This window comes from Crotalus tigris, unplaced genomic scaffold (genome assembly GCF_016545835.1).
Source record: "Crotalus tigris isolate CLP2741 ecotype Arizona unplaced genomic scaffold, ASM1654583v1 scf7180000024474.295514, whole genome shotgun sequence".
Lineage (NCBI taxonomy): Eukaryota > Metazoa > Chordata > Lepidosauria > Squamata > Viperidae > Crotalus > Crotalus tigris.
Genome location: NW_024100645.1, coordinates 137682 through 151737, shown reverse-complemented (window position 1 = coordinate 151737; position 14056 = coordinate 137682). Strand labels below are relative to the sequence as shown.

General features: G+C 42.0%; 1 protein-coding gene across 1 annotated transcript in view; it reads right to left on the bottom strand.

Annotated features, from left to right (window-relative positions):
* The window catches only part of IL17RC (interleukin 17 receptor C), a 33593-nt gene extending 19537 nt beyond the window's left edge, over positions 1-14056 (bottom strand). Inside the window, exons 1-7 of the mRNA XM_039333362.1 lie at positions 13633-14056; positions 7310-7328; positions 6479-6640; positions 5365-5439; positions 5168-5277; positions 840-957; positions 700-744 (exon numbers count right to left, since the gene is read on the bottom strand). Coding sequence (XP_039189296.1) covers positions 700-744; positions 840-957; positions 5168-5277; positions 5365-5439; positions 6479-6640; positions 7310-7328; positions 13633-13725 — 622 coding nt within the window. The 5' untranslated portion in view covers positions 13726-14056. The remainder of the gene's footprint in view (positions 1-699; positions 745-839; positions 958-5167; positions 5278-5364; positions 5440-6478; positions 6641-7309; positions 7329-13632) is intronic.

Sequence of the window (14056 nt, the reverse complement as noted above, 5' to 3'; positions counted from 1 at the left end):
AGTAACACGGTTGTTAAGCGAATCTTGTCAGAAGGTCACAAAATCTTATCACATGACCCCGGGATACTGCACCCGTCATAAAAATGACTCAATTGCTAAGCATCCAAATTTTGATCACGTGGCTGTGGGGATACTGAAATGGTCAGAAGTGTGAAAAATTATCATAAGTCACTTTTTCCAGTGCCGTTGTAAGTTTGAACGGTCACATCTAAATGTGCTGTATCGATACAGCCATTCTAGCTTGTAAGTTATGGCTTATGGTTTAAATGGTGAATAGAATAGAATAGAATAGAATAGAATAGAATAGAATAGAATAGAATAGAATATGGAAGGGTCCTCGGAAGTCTTCTAATCCAGCCCTCTGCTCAAGCAGGAGAACCTATACCATTTCAGACAAATGACTGTCTAGCCTCTTCTTAAAAACCTCCAGTGATGGAGCACCCACGATTTCTGGAGGCAAGCTGTTCCACTGGTTAATTGTCCTCACCGTTAGGAAGTTTCTCCTTAATTCCAGGTTGCTTCTCTCTTTGGTCAGTTTCCAATCATTGTTTGCAACTGGATGTTCAGGCTATTGGGTTGGATCCAAGAATTACCGTTCTTTTATGCTACAAAAAGGAATTCCAGGCTTTGCTTAGATCCCTGCTGATATCTACACTGAGGGAAAAGTATTGATGAGGAGGTCAGTGCATTGCAACATACCTTGACACAGGCGAATGGCCTCTGTGGCTTTGGGCCAGGTACAGTCTGTGAAAAGAACACAGCAGAGATATCCAATGGGTGGAGAGTTTCAGGCTGATCTTATCAAAGGTTGTTTCATTACTGATTTCTGAAGAACTCACCTGGTCCATGTTGCGTTGCTTGTAACACACCTGCAGAATGATAGCGAGGCTGCATGAAAACTGTAAGATTCAGCTCCCCGCTGAGAGCTACTGGGAAGCAGTTATACTGCAGAGATCCCTAGAAAGGAAGAGGGAGAAAAAAAATCAAAGAGCTTTTCCCATCCAAGGCCTGCCAGACTGAATTGGATTGAATTGAATAACCTTTATTGTCATTTTCAATGGCAAACAGTATACAGAAATTCTGATGCACCACTCTCAAAAATAAGATAAACACTCACCAAACAATGTCACCATCCCAAGGACAACAACAACAACAACAACAATATATTAACCGCAGCATCAAAGAAATGCCAAATTATACAAAATGACAAAAATAACATCAAGATATACATGTATGCATACATACATATACAGATACATACACACACACATACACATACACATACACACACACACACATACACACACACACACACACACACACACATATGCAGGTCTTGGCGTATTCGGGTCTTTGCCCGTGTAAGATTGAGAGTATCTTGGTGACGTTTCGACGAGGTCCCACTTGTCATCTTCAGACTGAGGTCTTCGGCTTCGTGCTTGTGCGAGCAAAGTGTGATCGGAGCTGCCGTCTCTCTATAAATATTGGTGGGGGTGTGTGGAGTGCTGGCTTAGTTGCTGTAGGTGGGTTGGTTGGCTGTGTTGGAGTTATTGTTTGCAGATTGTTGGGTTGTTTCGTAACATCCTGAGTAGTTGAGGTGCTGGCTGTGTGCCCATTAGTCTTTTGTGTTGTAACAACCTGGGTAATGGGTTGTGTGGTGACATCCTGAGATCTAGTATAGCGATATCCTGAGTTCTGTGTTGCAACATCCTGGGTGGTAGGCTGTGTTGTAACATCCTGAGCTTTAGTGTTGTAACCTCCTGAGTTCTGTGATGTGATGTCCGGAGCAGAAGGCTGTGATGTAACATACCGGGCTTTGATTTGGCTCCGAGTTTGCGGTCTAGCTCTGTGTTCATGGTGTGTGTCCATTTGCTTTGTGTGGGGGTCGGAGGGAGGTGCAGCAGCCTGTGATGTCGTGGTTCGGCTTCTGGATGGTGGTTGCATTTCGTCTGAGGGATGGGTTTGGGCTTGGGTTTGGGTCTGGTGAGGGTGAATGGTGAATGGTGAATGGTGGTGGCGTGCTATGTTGTTCTGGGTCCAGAACAACACAGAAGCCAAACCATGACATCACCAGCTGCTGCACCTCCCTTCCCTAACAGAACTCAGGAGGTTACAACGCTAAAAGAGTCTTGAGAATTTATAAGGTTGATACTATATGGTACAAAGCTATTACCTAATCTAGTTGTTATGCTTCAAATATACTATGATATGGTAGGACTATGGTTCAAAATGTCTAGAGCCAGCACAATTGGGAAAATACTACACAGAACACAACACATTAACCAGAACACATCTTCTTCAGGCAACCAACACCTAGATAAGTAGGGATTAGCACCAGACAAAAGTCAAGCAGAAAAAAATACCACAACGAAGGACCTACCAAACAGAAAATCAGCCAAATCAGCTGGACATATCAGCAGGGCAAACGACTGTATATAAACAGGGAGCAAACCCTATACTCCATACCCCATAGCACTGATAATGTTATGGTAATGAGATGCTGACAAGAAAACAAGCACACTCAGAGAGTACCAAGGACTCTATATTTCGACCCCAAGCTACAAATATTCTCTTTTATTGAAACATGAGCATGTAAGATAATTGTTTGTGTGAGGTGGATTGGGATGAGAGAGAGGGACTGGCCCAAAGTCATCCAGCTATCTTTCATGAATAAGGCGGGACTAGAACTCAGAGTCTCCTGGTATCTAGGCCGGCACCTTAACCACTTGACCATTGGATGAACCCAGCTGATTGCAGTTTATTTAGTAAATCTCAGCCTAATGTATTGTAAGACTGCTAGCCTGCATTCTTTGGAAGAAAGGTAAGATTTCTGTGTAAATAAATCAATCATGAGTTAATAGATGCTGAGACAAATGCAAACAAGGGTTGTGATTACCAGCATGCCTGCTTGTCAGCGTTCCAAATAGATCAGATAGCCTGTCAGTCTGAATAAGGTCAGCCTTTTTACCCAATGCAGTTTGTGTATATTACAATAAACAAATAGAGCACAAAACAAATTGCACAGAATAAGCTCATATGTATATTTGTATACTCATGGAATCCCTTTCATAAGGGACAAAGGACTCCTTAGCAACATTGCTATATTATTATTGGTTGGGGGCTATGCCTGGAGTCAAAAATCTTGTCTGTGAGAAGCAAGGAGAAGTTTATAATCCTCAAATTCTTCTCACAATCCTGCTCTAAAGGCCAGAACAGGTTTCCTTATGCTAGCAGTCTCTGAGTATCTTGATCTACAACTTCTGTCAGTGTGACCTAGCATGGCACTTCATTGCACTGTTTGTGGACAATGGGAACTGAGGTCAAATTGCTGATGGATATGTTTGATACACCCACTAGTATTAGAAGACTGCATCGCCTCACTTTACATGAAAGCTGAATATTAGATACCGTTATCTGGAGCAGAGTTTCTCAATCTTAGCAATTTGAAGATATTTGGACCTCAACTCCCAGAATTGCCCAGCCAGCGTGCTGGCTGCGGAATTCTGGGAGTTGAAGTCAGCACATCTTCAGTTGCCAAGACTGAGAAACACGACCCTAGAGGCTCAGGTTAAGAGCCTTCTCAACCTTGGAATTCACTGGGTGACTATAGACTGCTTCTTTCTCTTCACCTCACCTACTTTACAGGATAAAATGAGGGGAGGCCCCATGTGCACCATTACCCTTTGTTTTGGTGAGCTCAGATGAAATGACTGACAATATGCAACCTGCTCCAGAATTACCAGATGAACCATTGCCTCAGGAACTGCAGGCACCTGAGGTGGAGATCAACCGAAGCAGCCATTGCATTTGAAGATGAGAAGCCTGATCTGCCGCCTTCAACCTGCACAAGGACTTGTCGTGGGGAGAAGAGAGCAGAGCAAAGGTGCTCTACAAGTCTTCTTGAGAGAAAAGAGTTGTATGCATGAATGACACCAGGATGTGGTGGAATCTCCAGTTAGACTGGACGGAGGAGTTAAGAGGGGGCTGAAGTTTGGAGTCACTGCACTGTAGGAAGCAGCATCTGCCTGATCTCCCCCAGAATCTCTGAAGCCTTATCTTGCTGTTCCCAGGGCAATGAAGTCAGTCCGGTGAGAGTCTTGTAAACATAAGTTAACTAGCAACAAACTAGCGTTGAGACTCTTCACAAGTGGTTCTGGTTGCTTTCACCTGTCAGTGGCTCTACTTTGCAGAATAGCAAAACCCAAGCCTCTCAGTTGGCAACAACCCTCTGGGAACCCAGACAGCAATAGCAATAGCTCTTAGACTTATATACCACTTCACAGTGCTTTACATCCCTCTCTAAGAGGTTTACAGAGACAGCATTTTGCCCCCAACAATCTGGATCCTCATTTTACCGACCTCAGAAAGATGGAAGACTGAGTCAATCTTGAGCCAGTGAGAATCGAACTGCTGGCAGTGGGCAGAATTAGTCTGCAATACTGCATTCTAACCACTGCGTCACTATGGCTGTGAGATTCTGTGTGTCTTGAATGTTGTCTTGAATCCCACAACTTTCTTTGGTTCTGACAAACTTTCTGTGCTGCTTTGACCCTTGGACCTCCCCCTTACTATTCTTTTGCTTTCTACTCCAGACTCGGAAACTTTGGGATTCTATTAAGAAGAGCTTCCTTGACTTTGGAAAATTCTTTCCAGTGTATGTGTATGGTGCCAACAGCATCCCTGTCATTTGGACAGTTGTAGTAAATAACCAACAGTAGAGTTTGCAACCACCTGTCTATTATGTTTCTGTATGTTTGGCCAAGGGCAAGAAATCCTTCCAGAGAAGGTACTGGAATCCATATAATAATAAATAACTAGATCAGTGATAATGAATGTATGACATGTCACCCAAAACATCATGGTGTGTCTCTTTTGACAGACATGTCATACATTCATTATCACTGATATTTCTTTCTCTTTTTTGTAACTATTTGACATTCCTTTATACAATATTTAGCACCATCCATGACTGGACTGCATTTTTTTTCAAGAATAAATAAATATGTAAAGAATTGTTTGTCTTTTGTGGCAGAAGGGGGAATAACCCAGCCACAGAGTTAGGACTTTGTGAATTTTTGACACATCTAGCCCCAAAGGCTCACCATCACTGAACTAGATCTTCCTACCTCTAGCAGGGAGGATGCCTCTAGGAATCGGTGTGCCTTACCAGGGAATTATTTTGACTTTCCCGATCGTCGGGAAGCCAAACCTCCACTTCAACACAACGAGAAGAAGAATAGGTCTGGGCCATGAGGAAAATGTGTGTTCGCAGGATTTCTGGAGACAGAAAGAGATCAGGATCAAAAGCAAAGTAAGGACAGTTTCCATCTGGTAACGAGCTGCTGTCAAGAAGACCCTACTCACTCTTAGGGTGTCCCTTGGGCTGCTCGCTGATCTTGCTGGCTCCTCCATCTTGTTTTGCACCCAATGCAGCTGGCTCTAGAAGGAAACAAAAGGAATGAGGCATTGGTTATTGGAATGCATCTATTTTGCCAAAAATAACAGGTGAAGCAACACGGTGAAACCACAGACTCAACCGTCCTTGGGTGCAAGTCTAAATTGTTAGAGCAGTTTATGCTATTTGTGTAATGAATCATCATATTGTTGTTGCCAATCACTGCAAAGACAATCTTTCAAATTCAATGTATATTTGTGGCTCAGGAATTCTGGGAGTTGAAGTCCACAAGTCATAAAAGAGCCAAGGTTCCCTACCCCTGCCCTAGTCCCACAACTAATGATCCTTGTGCTGTCACCTAGCCTGCAAGAAAACCACCAAGCTCAGAGAGTATCAAGGACCCCTCATTTCAACCCTGAGCTACAAATATTCTCCTCTGTCGAAATCACTATACCATGACAGGGAGAGAGCTTTTTTTTCCTGTTGGGATCTGCCATCTAACTTCTAGAGAAAATCTATGAAGCATCTGCATTGTCACAATGAGATTGATGGGAGGTTGGGCAGTTTGTCAAAGATGAAGACAGCTCTGCTACTGCTACTCAGCTCTGACAGCTCTGCTACTGCTACTATTCTGCTACTCAGTTGCTTTTCATGGCAGATTCTTCAACCCTGCCCTGCCTTGCCCTGCCCTGCCCTGCCCTTGTTGTTGTTAGTTGCGAAGTCGTGTCCGACCCATCATGACCCCATGGACAACGTTCCTCCAGGCCTTCCTGTCCTCTACCATCTCCTGGAGTCCATTTAAGTTCATGCCTACTGCTTCAGTGACTCCATCCAGCCACCTCATTCTCTGTCGTCCCCTTTTTCTATTGCCCTCAATCTTTCCCAGTAACAGGCTCTTCTTCAGTGAGTCCTTCCTTCTCATTAGGTGGCCAAAGTACTTGAGTTTCAACTTCAGGATCTGGCCGACCAATGCAAAAGCAACACCAAAAAACAAGTTCCTGCCCCCCCACACCTCCAGGACCCAAGGCTAGCAGGTGACACAACTACACTTCTATGAACAGATGGTTGAGTCACCTCCCTTACCCAGTAATCCAAGAGTTAGTGTCACTTGCACGCAAGGAATGCAGTCTTCCTCCTCCGGGCACCAAAGAGTGTTCCTTGGGTTCATCTGAATCAGATCTAGGATTGGATCTAGTTCTGGATCTGATCTGGCTTCACCAAGTATACATAGAACATCCTCCTTTTCTGAAAGCAAGGTGGGGATGGGGAGAGAAAGTGAATGGGGGCAGTAGAGGAAATTCCCTTGCCCAACCTACCCTGTGCTTTGCAGACCGAACGGCGGGGGTCTTCAGTGGTTGCAAGTTCATGTTCTGCAGAAGAGGAGGAATATCTGCTAACTTTGCAGCTGCAGATAGGGGTGGAACCCAAGAATTTAAGAGGGGGCTCCAAATGGCTTTTCTCTGTTATGCCCATCTCCCCCCCCATTTTTTCCCTTCTTTCTCCAACATGTTTTATTGGCGTGAGGAGGCATTGCCTATTATTGGCATGAAATCACAAGGTATAATTAGTGACTCCCCTTTGGTATGTGAGTATCTACGAAAGAAAGGGATATTGCAGGATCATCATCATAAAACGCAACCAAATGATTCTTAAGAGCTAAATAATCCTGTCTGACTAGTTTCCAGACAAGCCACATTGGTTGCTATCATGAACCTTGTTGAACCACACATATGACTTAGAGATCAGTTGTTCTTCTCCTTGCCACCATGCAGGTGTCATGGACCACAACTCTTTCCATTCTTAACCAGCACGACTGAGATGAGGATTGTTACCCACCGCAATTATAATGAACTAATTTGAGAGAAAATGAACTTTCTGCTTAACACACACAAAAAACCCAGAACATATACTTACTTAGCTGACAACCCAGGCCCTGCAGAAGGACAGAGAGGAAAGAGCAGGTTTAATGACCGGGATATATATTTTCAAAATAAACCCATTTTCCTAGCTCCCATTACACAATATAGCCAGCCAGGCTAAGACTAAAACAACAGATTTACTTTACTGGTTTCTATTCTATTCTATTCTATTCTATTCTATTCTATTCTATTCTATTCTATTCTATTCTATTCTATTCTATTCTATTCTACTTAACAATGGAAACTCTGGCCTCAGTTGTGGTTGTAAATTGAGGACTACTTGCATCTCTCCAGAACTGTAGTTTGTTCCTCTATTTGTGGGTACTCATAAACTGCCTGCTAGCTCTTTACTCTCACCCCGAGGTGGCTTTTGGCTCAGGCCAAATAGACACTTGCCTAAACTGGTAGAGTTTAGAGGTTCTCTCCTGATATACGAAACAACAAATTGATGTTTGTCATATCTTTTTTTTGAATCTCTTGCATCTCTCTGATCTTGGCATCCTGGACGACCTCTGAACCAATTATCTGTGCAACATGTTTCAGCAAAACTACACACACATAATTAACTTAGGATAAGTGAGATCTGCAATAACTCACTGCAGTGAGATCTCTAATAACACACAGTGATGTAATATACAGGATGTGACCCAACCAGCAATTCAGAAATGCCATTTTCCACCTGATTCTGTTCCCGTTCCCTTTCAATTTTGTCTTTCATCTTGGCATAGCAATTAATTTGTATTTCCAGAAAGTGTTGTTTATGAAAGTCTTTCACCCTGGCCAAAAAAAAAGTGTTTCGCCTTAACTTTTACAAACCTTGGGATTTTCCTAAAAGGCTGATGTCACTTTGAGGAAGTTGGAGGAGTTATTTTGAATAGCTCAATACCAACAAAGAGGAAAAATAACAGCTCTCAAAATAAACCAGTAGGGCTGCATAAAGAACTCTCTGATAAATTGAAAGATAAAAAGGACAAGTATAGAAAGTGGAAAGAGGGGCACATAACTAAATCAGAATATCAACAAATAGCCCATGCCTGCAAAGATGCAGTGAGGAAAGCGAAGGCTCATAATGAACAAAGGCTTGCGATCAAAGTCAAAATAATAAAAAAAGCTTCTTTCAACATGTAAAAAACAAGAAAAAAGTGAAGGAAATGATTGATTCATTAGTGGGTGAAAGTGGCAAGAAAGTGACAAGCAATAGGGAGAAAGCAGAACTATTTAACTCGTTTTTTGCATCTGTCTTTACACAAAGGGAAAAAACAGACCAATCTATCAAAAATAGTGCCATAAAAAACAGTATAGAAACACAAGATAAGATAGGCAAGAAAATGATAAGTGAGCACCTGTCCAGCCTAGACGAGTTCAAATCACCGTTACCAGATGGATTACACCCCAAGGTTCTCAAGGAGCTGGCAGAGTTGATCTCAGAACCACTGAACTATATTTTTCAAAGATCTTGGAGCACTGGGGAACTACCAGAGGACTGGAAAAGAGCTGATGTAGTTCCCATCTTCAAAAAAGGGGGAAAAAATGGATCCAGGAAATTACAGATCTATCAGCCTGACCTCAATACCTGGGAAGATTCTGGAAAAAATAATCAAACAACTAATCAGCGAACATCTATAGCAGTGGTTCTCAACCTGTGGGTCGGGACCCCATTTGGGGTCAAACGACCATTTCACGGGGGTCGCCAAACCACGCTGTCCGCCATTTTTTTCCCTTTTCCCTAGCTGTCCTACTCCCTCTTATTGGTGGCCACACCCACTTGGGGGTCACCACAACATGGGGAACTGTATTATGGGGTCACGGCATTAGAAAGGTTGAGAACCACTGATCTATAGGCAAACAAATCACTACTAAAAGCCAACATGGGTTTGTCAAAAATAGATCATGCCAGACAAACCTTATTGCATTCTTTTTTTAAAATTTTATTTATAATACAATTAAAAAACATTGGATGTAACGTGACATTCCAGTATATAGATTCTTACCAAGTTGTTCCACATTTTACAATCAATTCTTCATCTCTAATTTTACATCTAAGTTTTATATACAGTACTTATTCTAAAATAACATATATTTCTATCTTAACGCTAACCTTTAATCCCAACCGTCCTCCTCGAATCCCTCCAGCGGTAAAATTTATCCCAGGTTTTGAAATAAACTGATCCACATTTGTCTTTCAATACCATTGTGAGCTTGTCCATTTCCGCACGTACTAATATTTTATATAATGACTCTTCCTCTGTAGGAATTTCTTTGCTCTTCCATTTTTGCGCAAATGCAAGCCTAGTTGCTGTCAAGATGTGTAACAGCAAATAGATTGTTCCCTTATTGTACTATTCTGTAGTTATTCCCAACAAGAATAGTTCAGGTTTTAACTCTAAGTCCAATATTAATATATCATTTAGCCAACTTAGTATCATATTTCAATACTCACGAGCCTTTGGGCATTCCCACCACATATGATAATATGATCCAATTGCTATTTTACATTTCCAGCATAAAGGTGAGATATTTGAGCCCATTTTAGCTAGCCTTGTAGGTGGGAGATGCCATCTATAGAATATCTTGTAGAGATTTTCCTTGTATGAGGTAACTAAAGTGAGTTTCCTATATCTTTCCCACAGTTCTTGCCAAATATTCAGGTCAATAGTGAAACCAAAATCTCTACTCCAAATTAGCATAGTCTCCTTGACCTGTTCTTCGTACATTGCCTGGTCTAAGAGAAAGTGATATATTTTTTTAATCATTTTATCCTCGGGAACCTAATAATATTTTATCTAGTTCTGTCGGTTCTATTTTTATACCCCACTCTTTTTTGTCTTTCCTATATACCTTGTAGTTGGAGATACGCCCACCATTCTAATTCTATCCCTGCATCTTGAAGATTTTTCCTCGATTTTAATTCTCCTCTCTCATCTAATATGTTTTTATAGGTTATTACTTTCCCCAACTGAATGAACTTTGGGCGTATGTACATTTCTAATGTTGAGATCCAATTGGGAACTTGCCTATAATTCTGTTGCCGAATTTTGGTCTAAACATCTATTAACGCCCGTCTGATATAATGCCTCTGGAACTACTGGTGAACTTTATGTTTCTCGTCCCATAACAAAACCTTATTGCATTCTTTGACCAAGTGACAAAATTAGTGGATCAGAGGAATGCTGTGGATATAATTTACTTGGACTTCAGTAAGGCATTTGATAAAGTAGATCATAACCTACTACTCGATAAGATAGAAAAATGTGGGTTAGACAACATCACCACTAGATGGGTTCGTAGCTGGCTGACCGGTCCTCAATGGAAATGCATCTACATGGAGGGAAGTGTGTAGTGGGGTGCCCCAGGGCTCTGTTCTAGGCCCAGTGCTCTTCAACATCTTCATCAATGATTTGGACAAGGGGATAGATGGGGAACTCATCAAATGTGCGGATGACACCAAGCTAGCAGGAATAGCCAACACTCCAGAAGACAGGCTTAAGATACAGGAGGACCTGGACAGACTTGAACACTGGGCACTATCTAACAAAATGAAATTCAATGGTGAAAAAAGTAAGGTTCTACATTTAGGCAAGAAAAACCAAATGTACGGGTATAGTATAGGTGGTACCTTGCTCAATAGTAGTAATTGTGAGAGGGATCTCGGAGTCCTAATGGACAATCACTTAAATATGAGCCAGCAGTGTGCTGCAGCTGCCAAAAAAGCCAATGCAGTGCTGGGCTGCACTAACAGAGGGATAGAATTAAGATCACGTGAAGTATTAATACCACTTTACAATGCCTTGGTAAGGCCACACTTGGAATACTGCATCCAGTTTTGGTCACCACGATGTAAAAAGATGCTGAGACTCTAGAAAGAGTACAGAGAAGAGCAACAAAGGTGATTAAGGGACTGGAGGCTAAAACATATAAGGAACGGCTGCTGGAATTGGGTATGTCTAGTTTAATGAAGAGAAGGACGAGGGGGGACATGACAGCAGTGTTCCAATATCTCAGGGGCTGCCACAAAGAAGAGGGAATCAAGCTATTTTCCAAAGTGCCTGAAGGCAGGACAAGAAGCAATGAATGGAAACTAATCAAGGAGAGAAGCAACCTAGAACTAAGGAGAAACTTCCTGACAGCTAGAACAATTAACCAGTGGAACAACCTGCCTCCAGAAGTGGTGAATGCTCCAACACTGGAAGTTTTTAAGAAGAGACTGGACAGCCATTTGTCTGAAATGATATAGAGTTTCCTGCCTGAGCAGGGGGTTGGACTAGATGACCTCCAAGGTCCCTTCCAACTGTATTATTATTATTATTATCAATCATCGCACAGTCAGCCAGATGTTCAGACTGGATTTGGCATTTTGTCTACCTATCGAGTCCTTACCCAGGACCTGGGATAGGCAGATGTGGATGTTTGATGGTATTACAGGTATCGTCGCAGGATGGAAGCATTATTATTATTATTATTATTATTATTATTATTATTATTATTATTATTATTATTATTATTATTATATCTTGTAATGAAGGTAAAAACTCTTCCGCTTTTTCATATCCAGTAACTATTATTCATTAGAATCTTCTTTAATTTTTCTGCCCCTGAAGGAATGGAATTGGGGAATACTCCTATTCTGCCTCTCATTACAAAGCAAAGCAGGAAAGACCTATCTCATGGAGAAGATTCAGACTTTGAAGGCTACTCAGCTACTAATCCTATTGAAGCAAAAGATCTGTGTGTCCAGTCAAGTGGCTTCACTCTTGAAGCATCTTCACACTTATGGTGATAGTTTATTTGTAGTCCTTCAAATGCAGATTTTGTCTTGATTAAGTATTGCAACATCAGTTTGGAATACAGTTTCAGTTTTGTTCATTCTTCCTTGATATGCCTTATCTTGTTCCCAGGAAATAACTTGTCCAGCTTTATCCTGCTGTTTGCTGTATCACTACACCTCTGACGACACACAAACTCAAGGTATCAAAAACAGTCAGGATAAGGCATTGCTAGCCAACAACCTGTTCTAGCAAGAACAAGAGAATAGAATATTTGTAACTCGGGGTTGAACATAGAACATGGAATAATAGAGATGGAAGGGACCTTAGAGGTCTTTTAGTCCAACCCCCTGCTTAAGCAGGAGACCCCATACTATTTCAGACAAATGGTTGTCCAGTCTGTTTTGAAAGCCTCCAATAATGCAGCAACATGCAGCATTTCAGAAATTATTTAGAACAGTTCCTTTAGTCCACAAGGGAGTACAACCATAGCATGTACCTACAACTCTTTAAAATAACTGTGTCATTTCTTAGCATCATATGGCTGCTACCTAAGCTCTAGAAATGATACTACTGTTTTAAGGAGTTGCTGTGGGGTCCTTGCTGCTCTCTGAATTTGGTTGTTTGCTTGTAGATATTTCATTGCCCAGTTAGGTAACACCTGGTTAGCTAGCACTGATGATGTTACCTAGTTGGGTAATGAAACATCAAGCTCAGAGAGCACCAAGGACTCTTGTTGTTGTTAGTTGCGAAGTTGTGTCCAACCCGTCGCGACCCCATGGACAACGTTCCTCCAGGCCTTTCTGTCCTCTATCATCTTCTAGAGTCCACTTAAGCTCATGCCTACTGCTTCAGTGACTCCATCCATCCACCTCATTCTCTGTCGTCCCCTTCTATTGCCCTCAATCTTTCCCAGCATTAGGCTCTTCTCCAGTGAGTCCTTCCTTCTCATTAGATGGCCAAAGTATTTGAGTTTCAACTTTAGGATCTGGCCTTCTAAAGAGCAGTCAGGGTTGATCTCCTCTAGGACTGACCGGTTTGATCGCCTTGCAGTCCAGGGGACTTGTGGGAGTCTTCTCCAGTGCCATAGTTCAAAGGCCTCAATTCTTTGGCGCTCAGCCTTTCTTATGGTCCAACTTTCACAGCCATACATTGCAACTGGGAAAACCAAGGACTCTACATCACAGCAACTGTTGATTCTGCTAAGGAATGTTAAGGAAAGGCTCCAAAACTTTTATATCATGATACAAGAATTTGCTGGCCGAGCTGATACTACTATAACCCTTCTTGTCAATAATCCCTCTTCCACTGGCTGTAGTGACACCCGAGACAGGTACACTATGCTAATGGGGTATAAACATGCTTCTCCACAGAGAATCAAGCTGTCAGAGACCTGATCAACTGCAGATGCCAAAATGCCAATGCCGGTTAGCAACACAGCAATAATGCAAAATACAAGCGCACTGAAAAGGAAGGGAACAGATCTTAGAGATTATTTTGTTTGATTCTAAACTTTGCTGCCTCCTCCCACCAGGATGACAAGACTTTTACTTACCGGCGAGCAACTGACAGAGTTCAGCGAGTTCGCAAGGAGGAAGCAGGCAGAAAACAGGTGACTTAGGAACAGCACCAAGGCAAGTAACTGCATCTCAGGTAGCTAAACAATCACTCTTCTTGTAACTCATTACCAGCATGATACAGCCTTTGTGCCTCCCATGGCACAATCTGCCTTTCTACAGAATAAGTTTTAAATCCTGCCTTGGTACACTATTTCTCTGTTTCTTCTTCCAAGGAATTGGCGTCTTCACACAGCATTTCCAACCTTTGGAGTTAGGCTGACAAGCAGGTTAAGGATCTGGTTGGCTAAGTTAGCCATTAATCTCTTCACAATCAGCAGGAGCAAGAAGATTCAAAGAGCTGCCCAATTCGGGACGATCTAGCTTGGTTTGCCAGATCTGACTTCGTAAATAAATACTGTA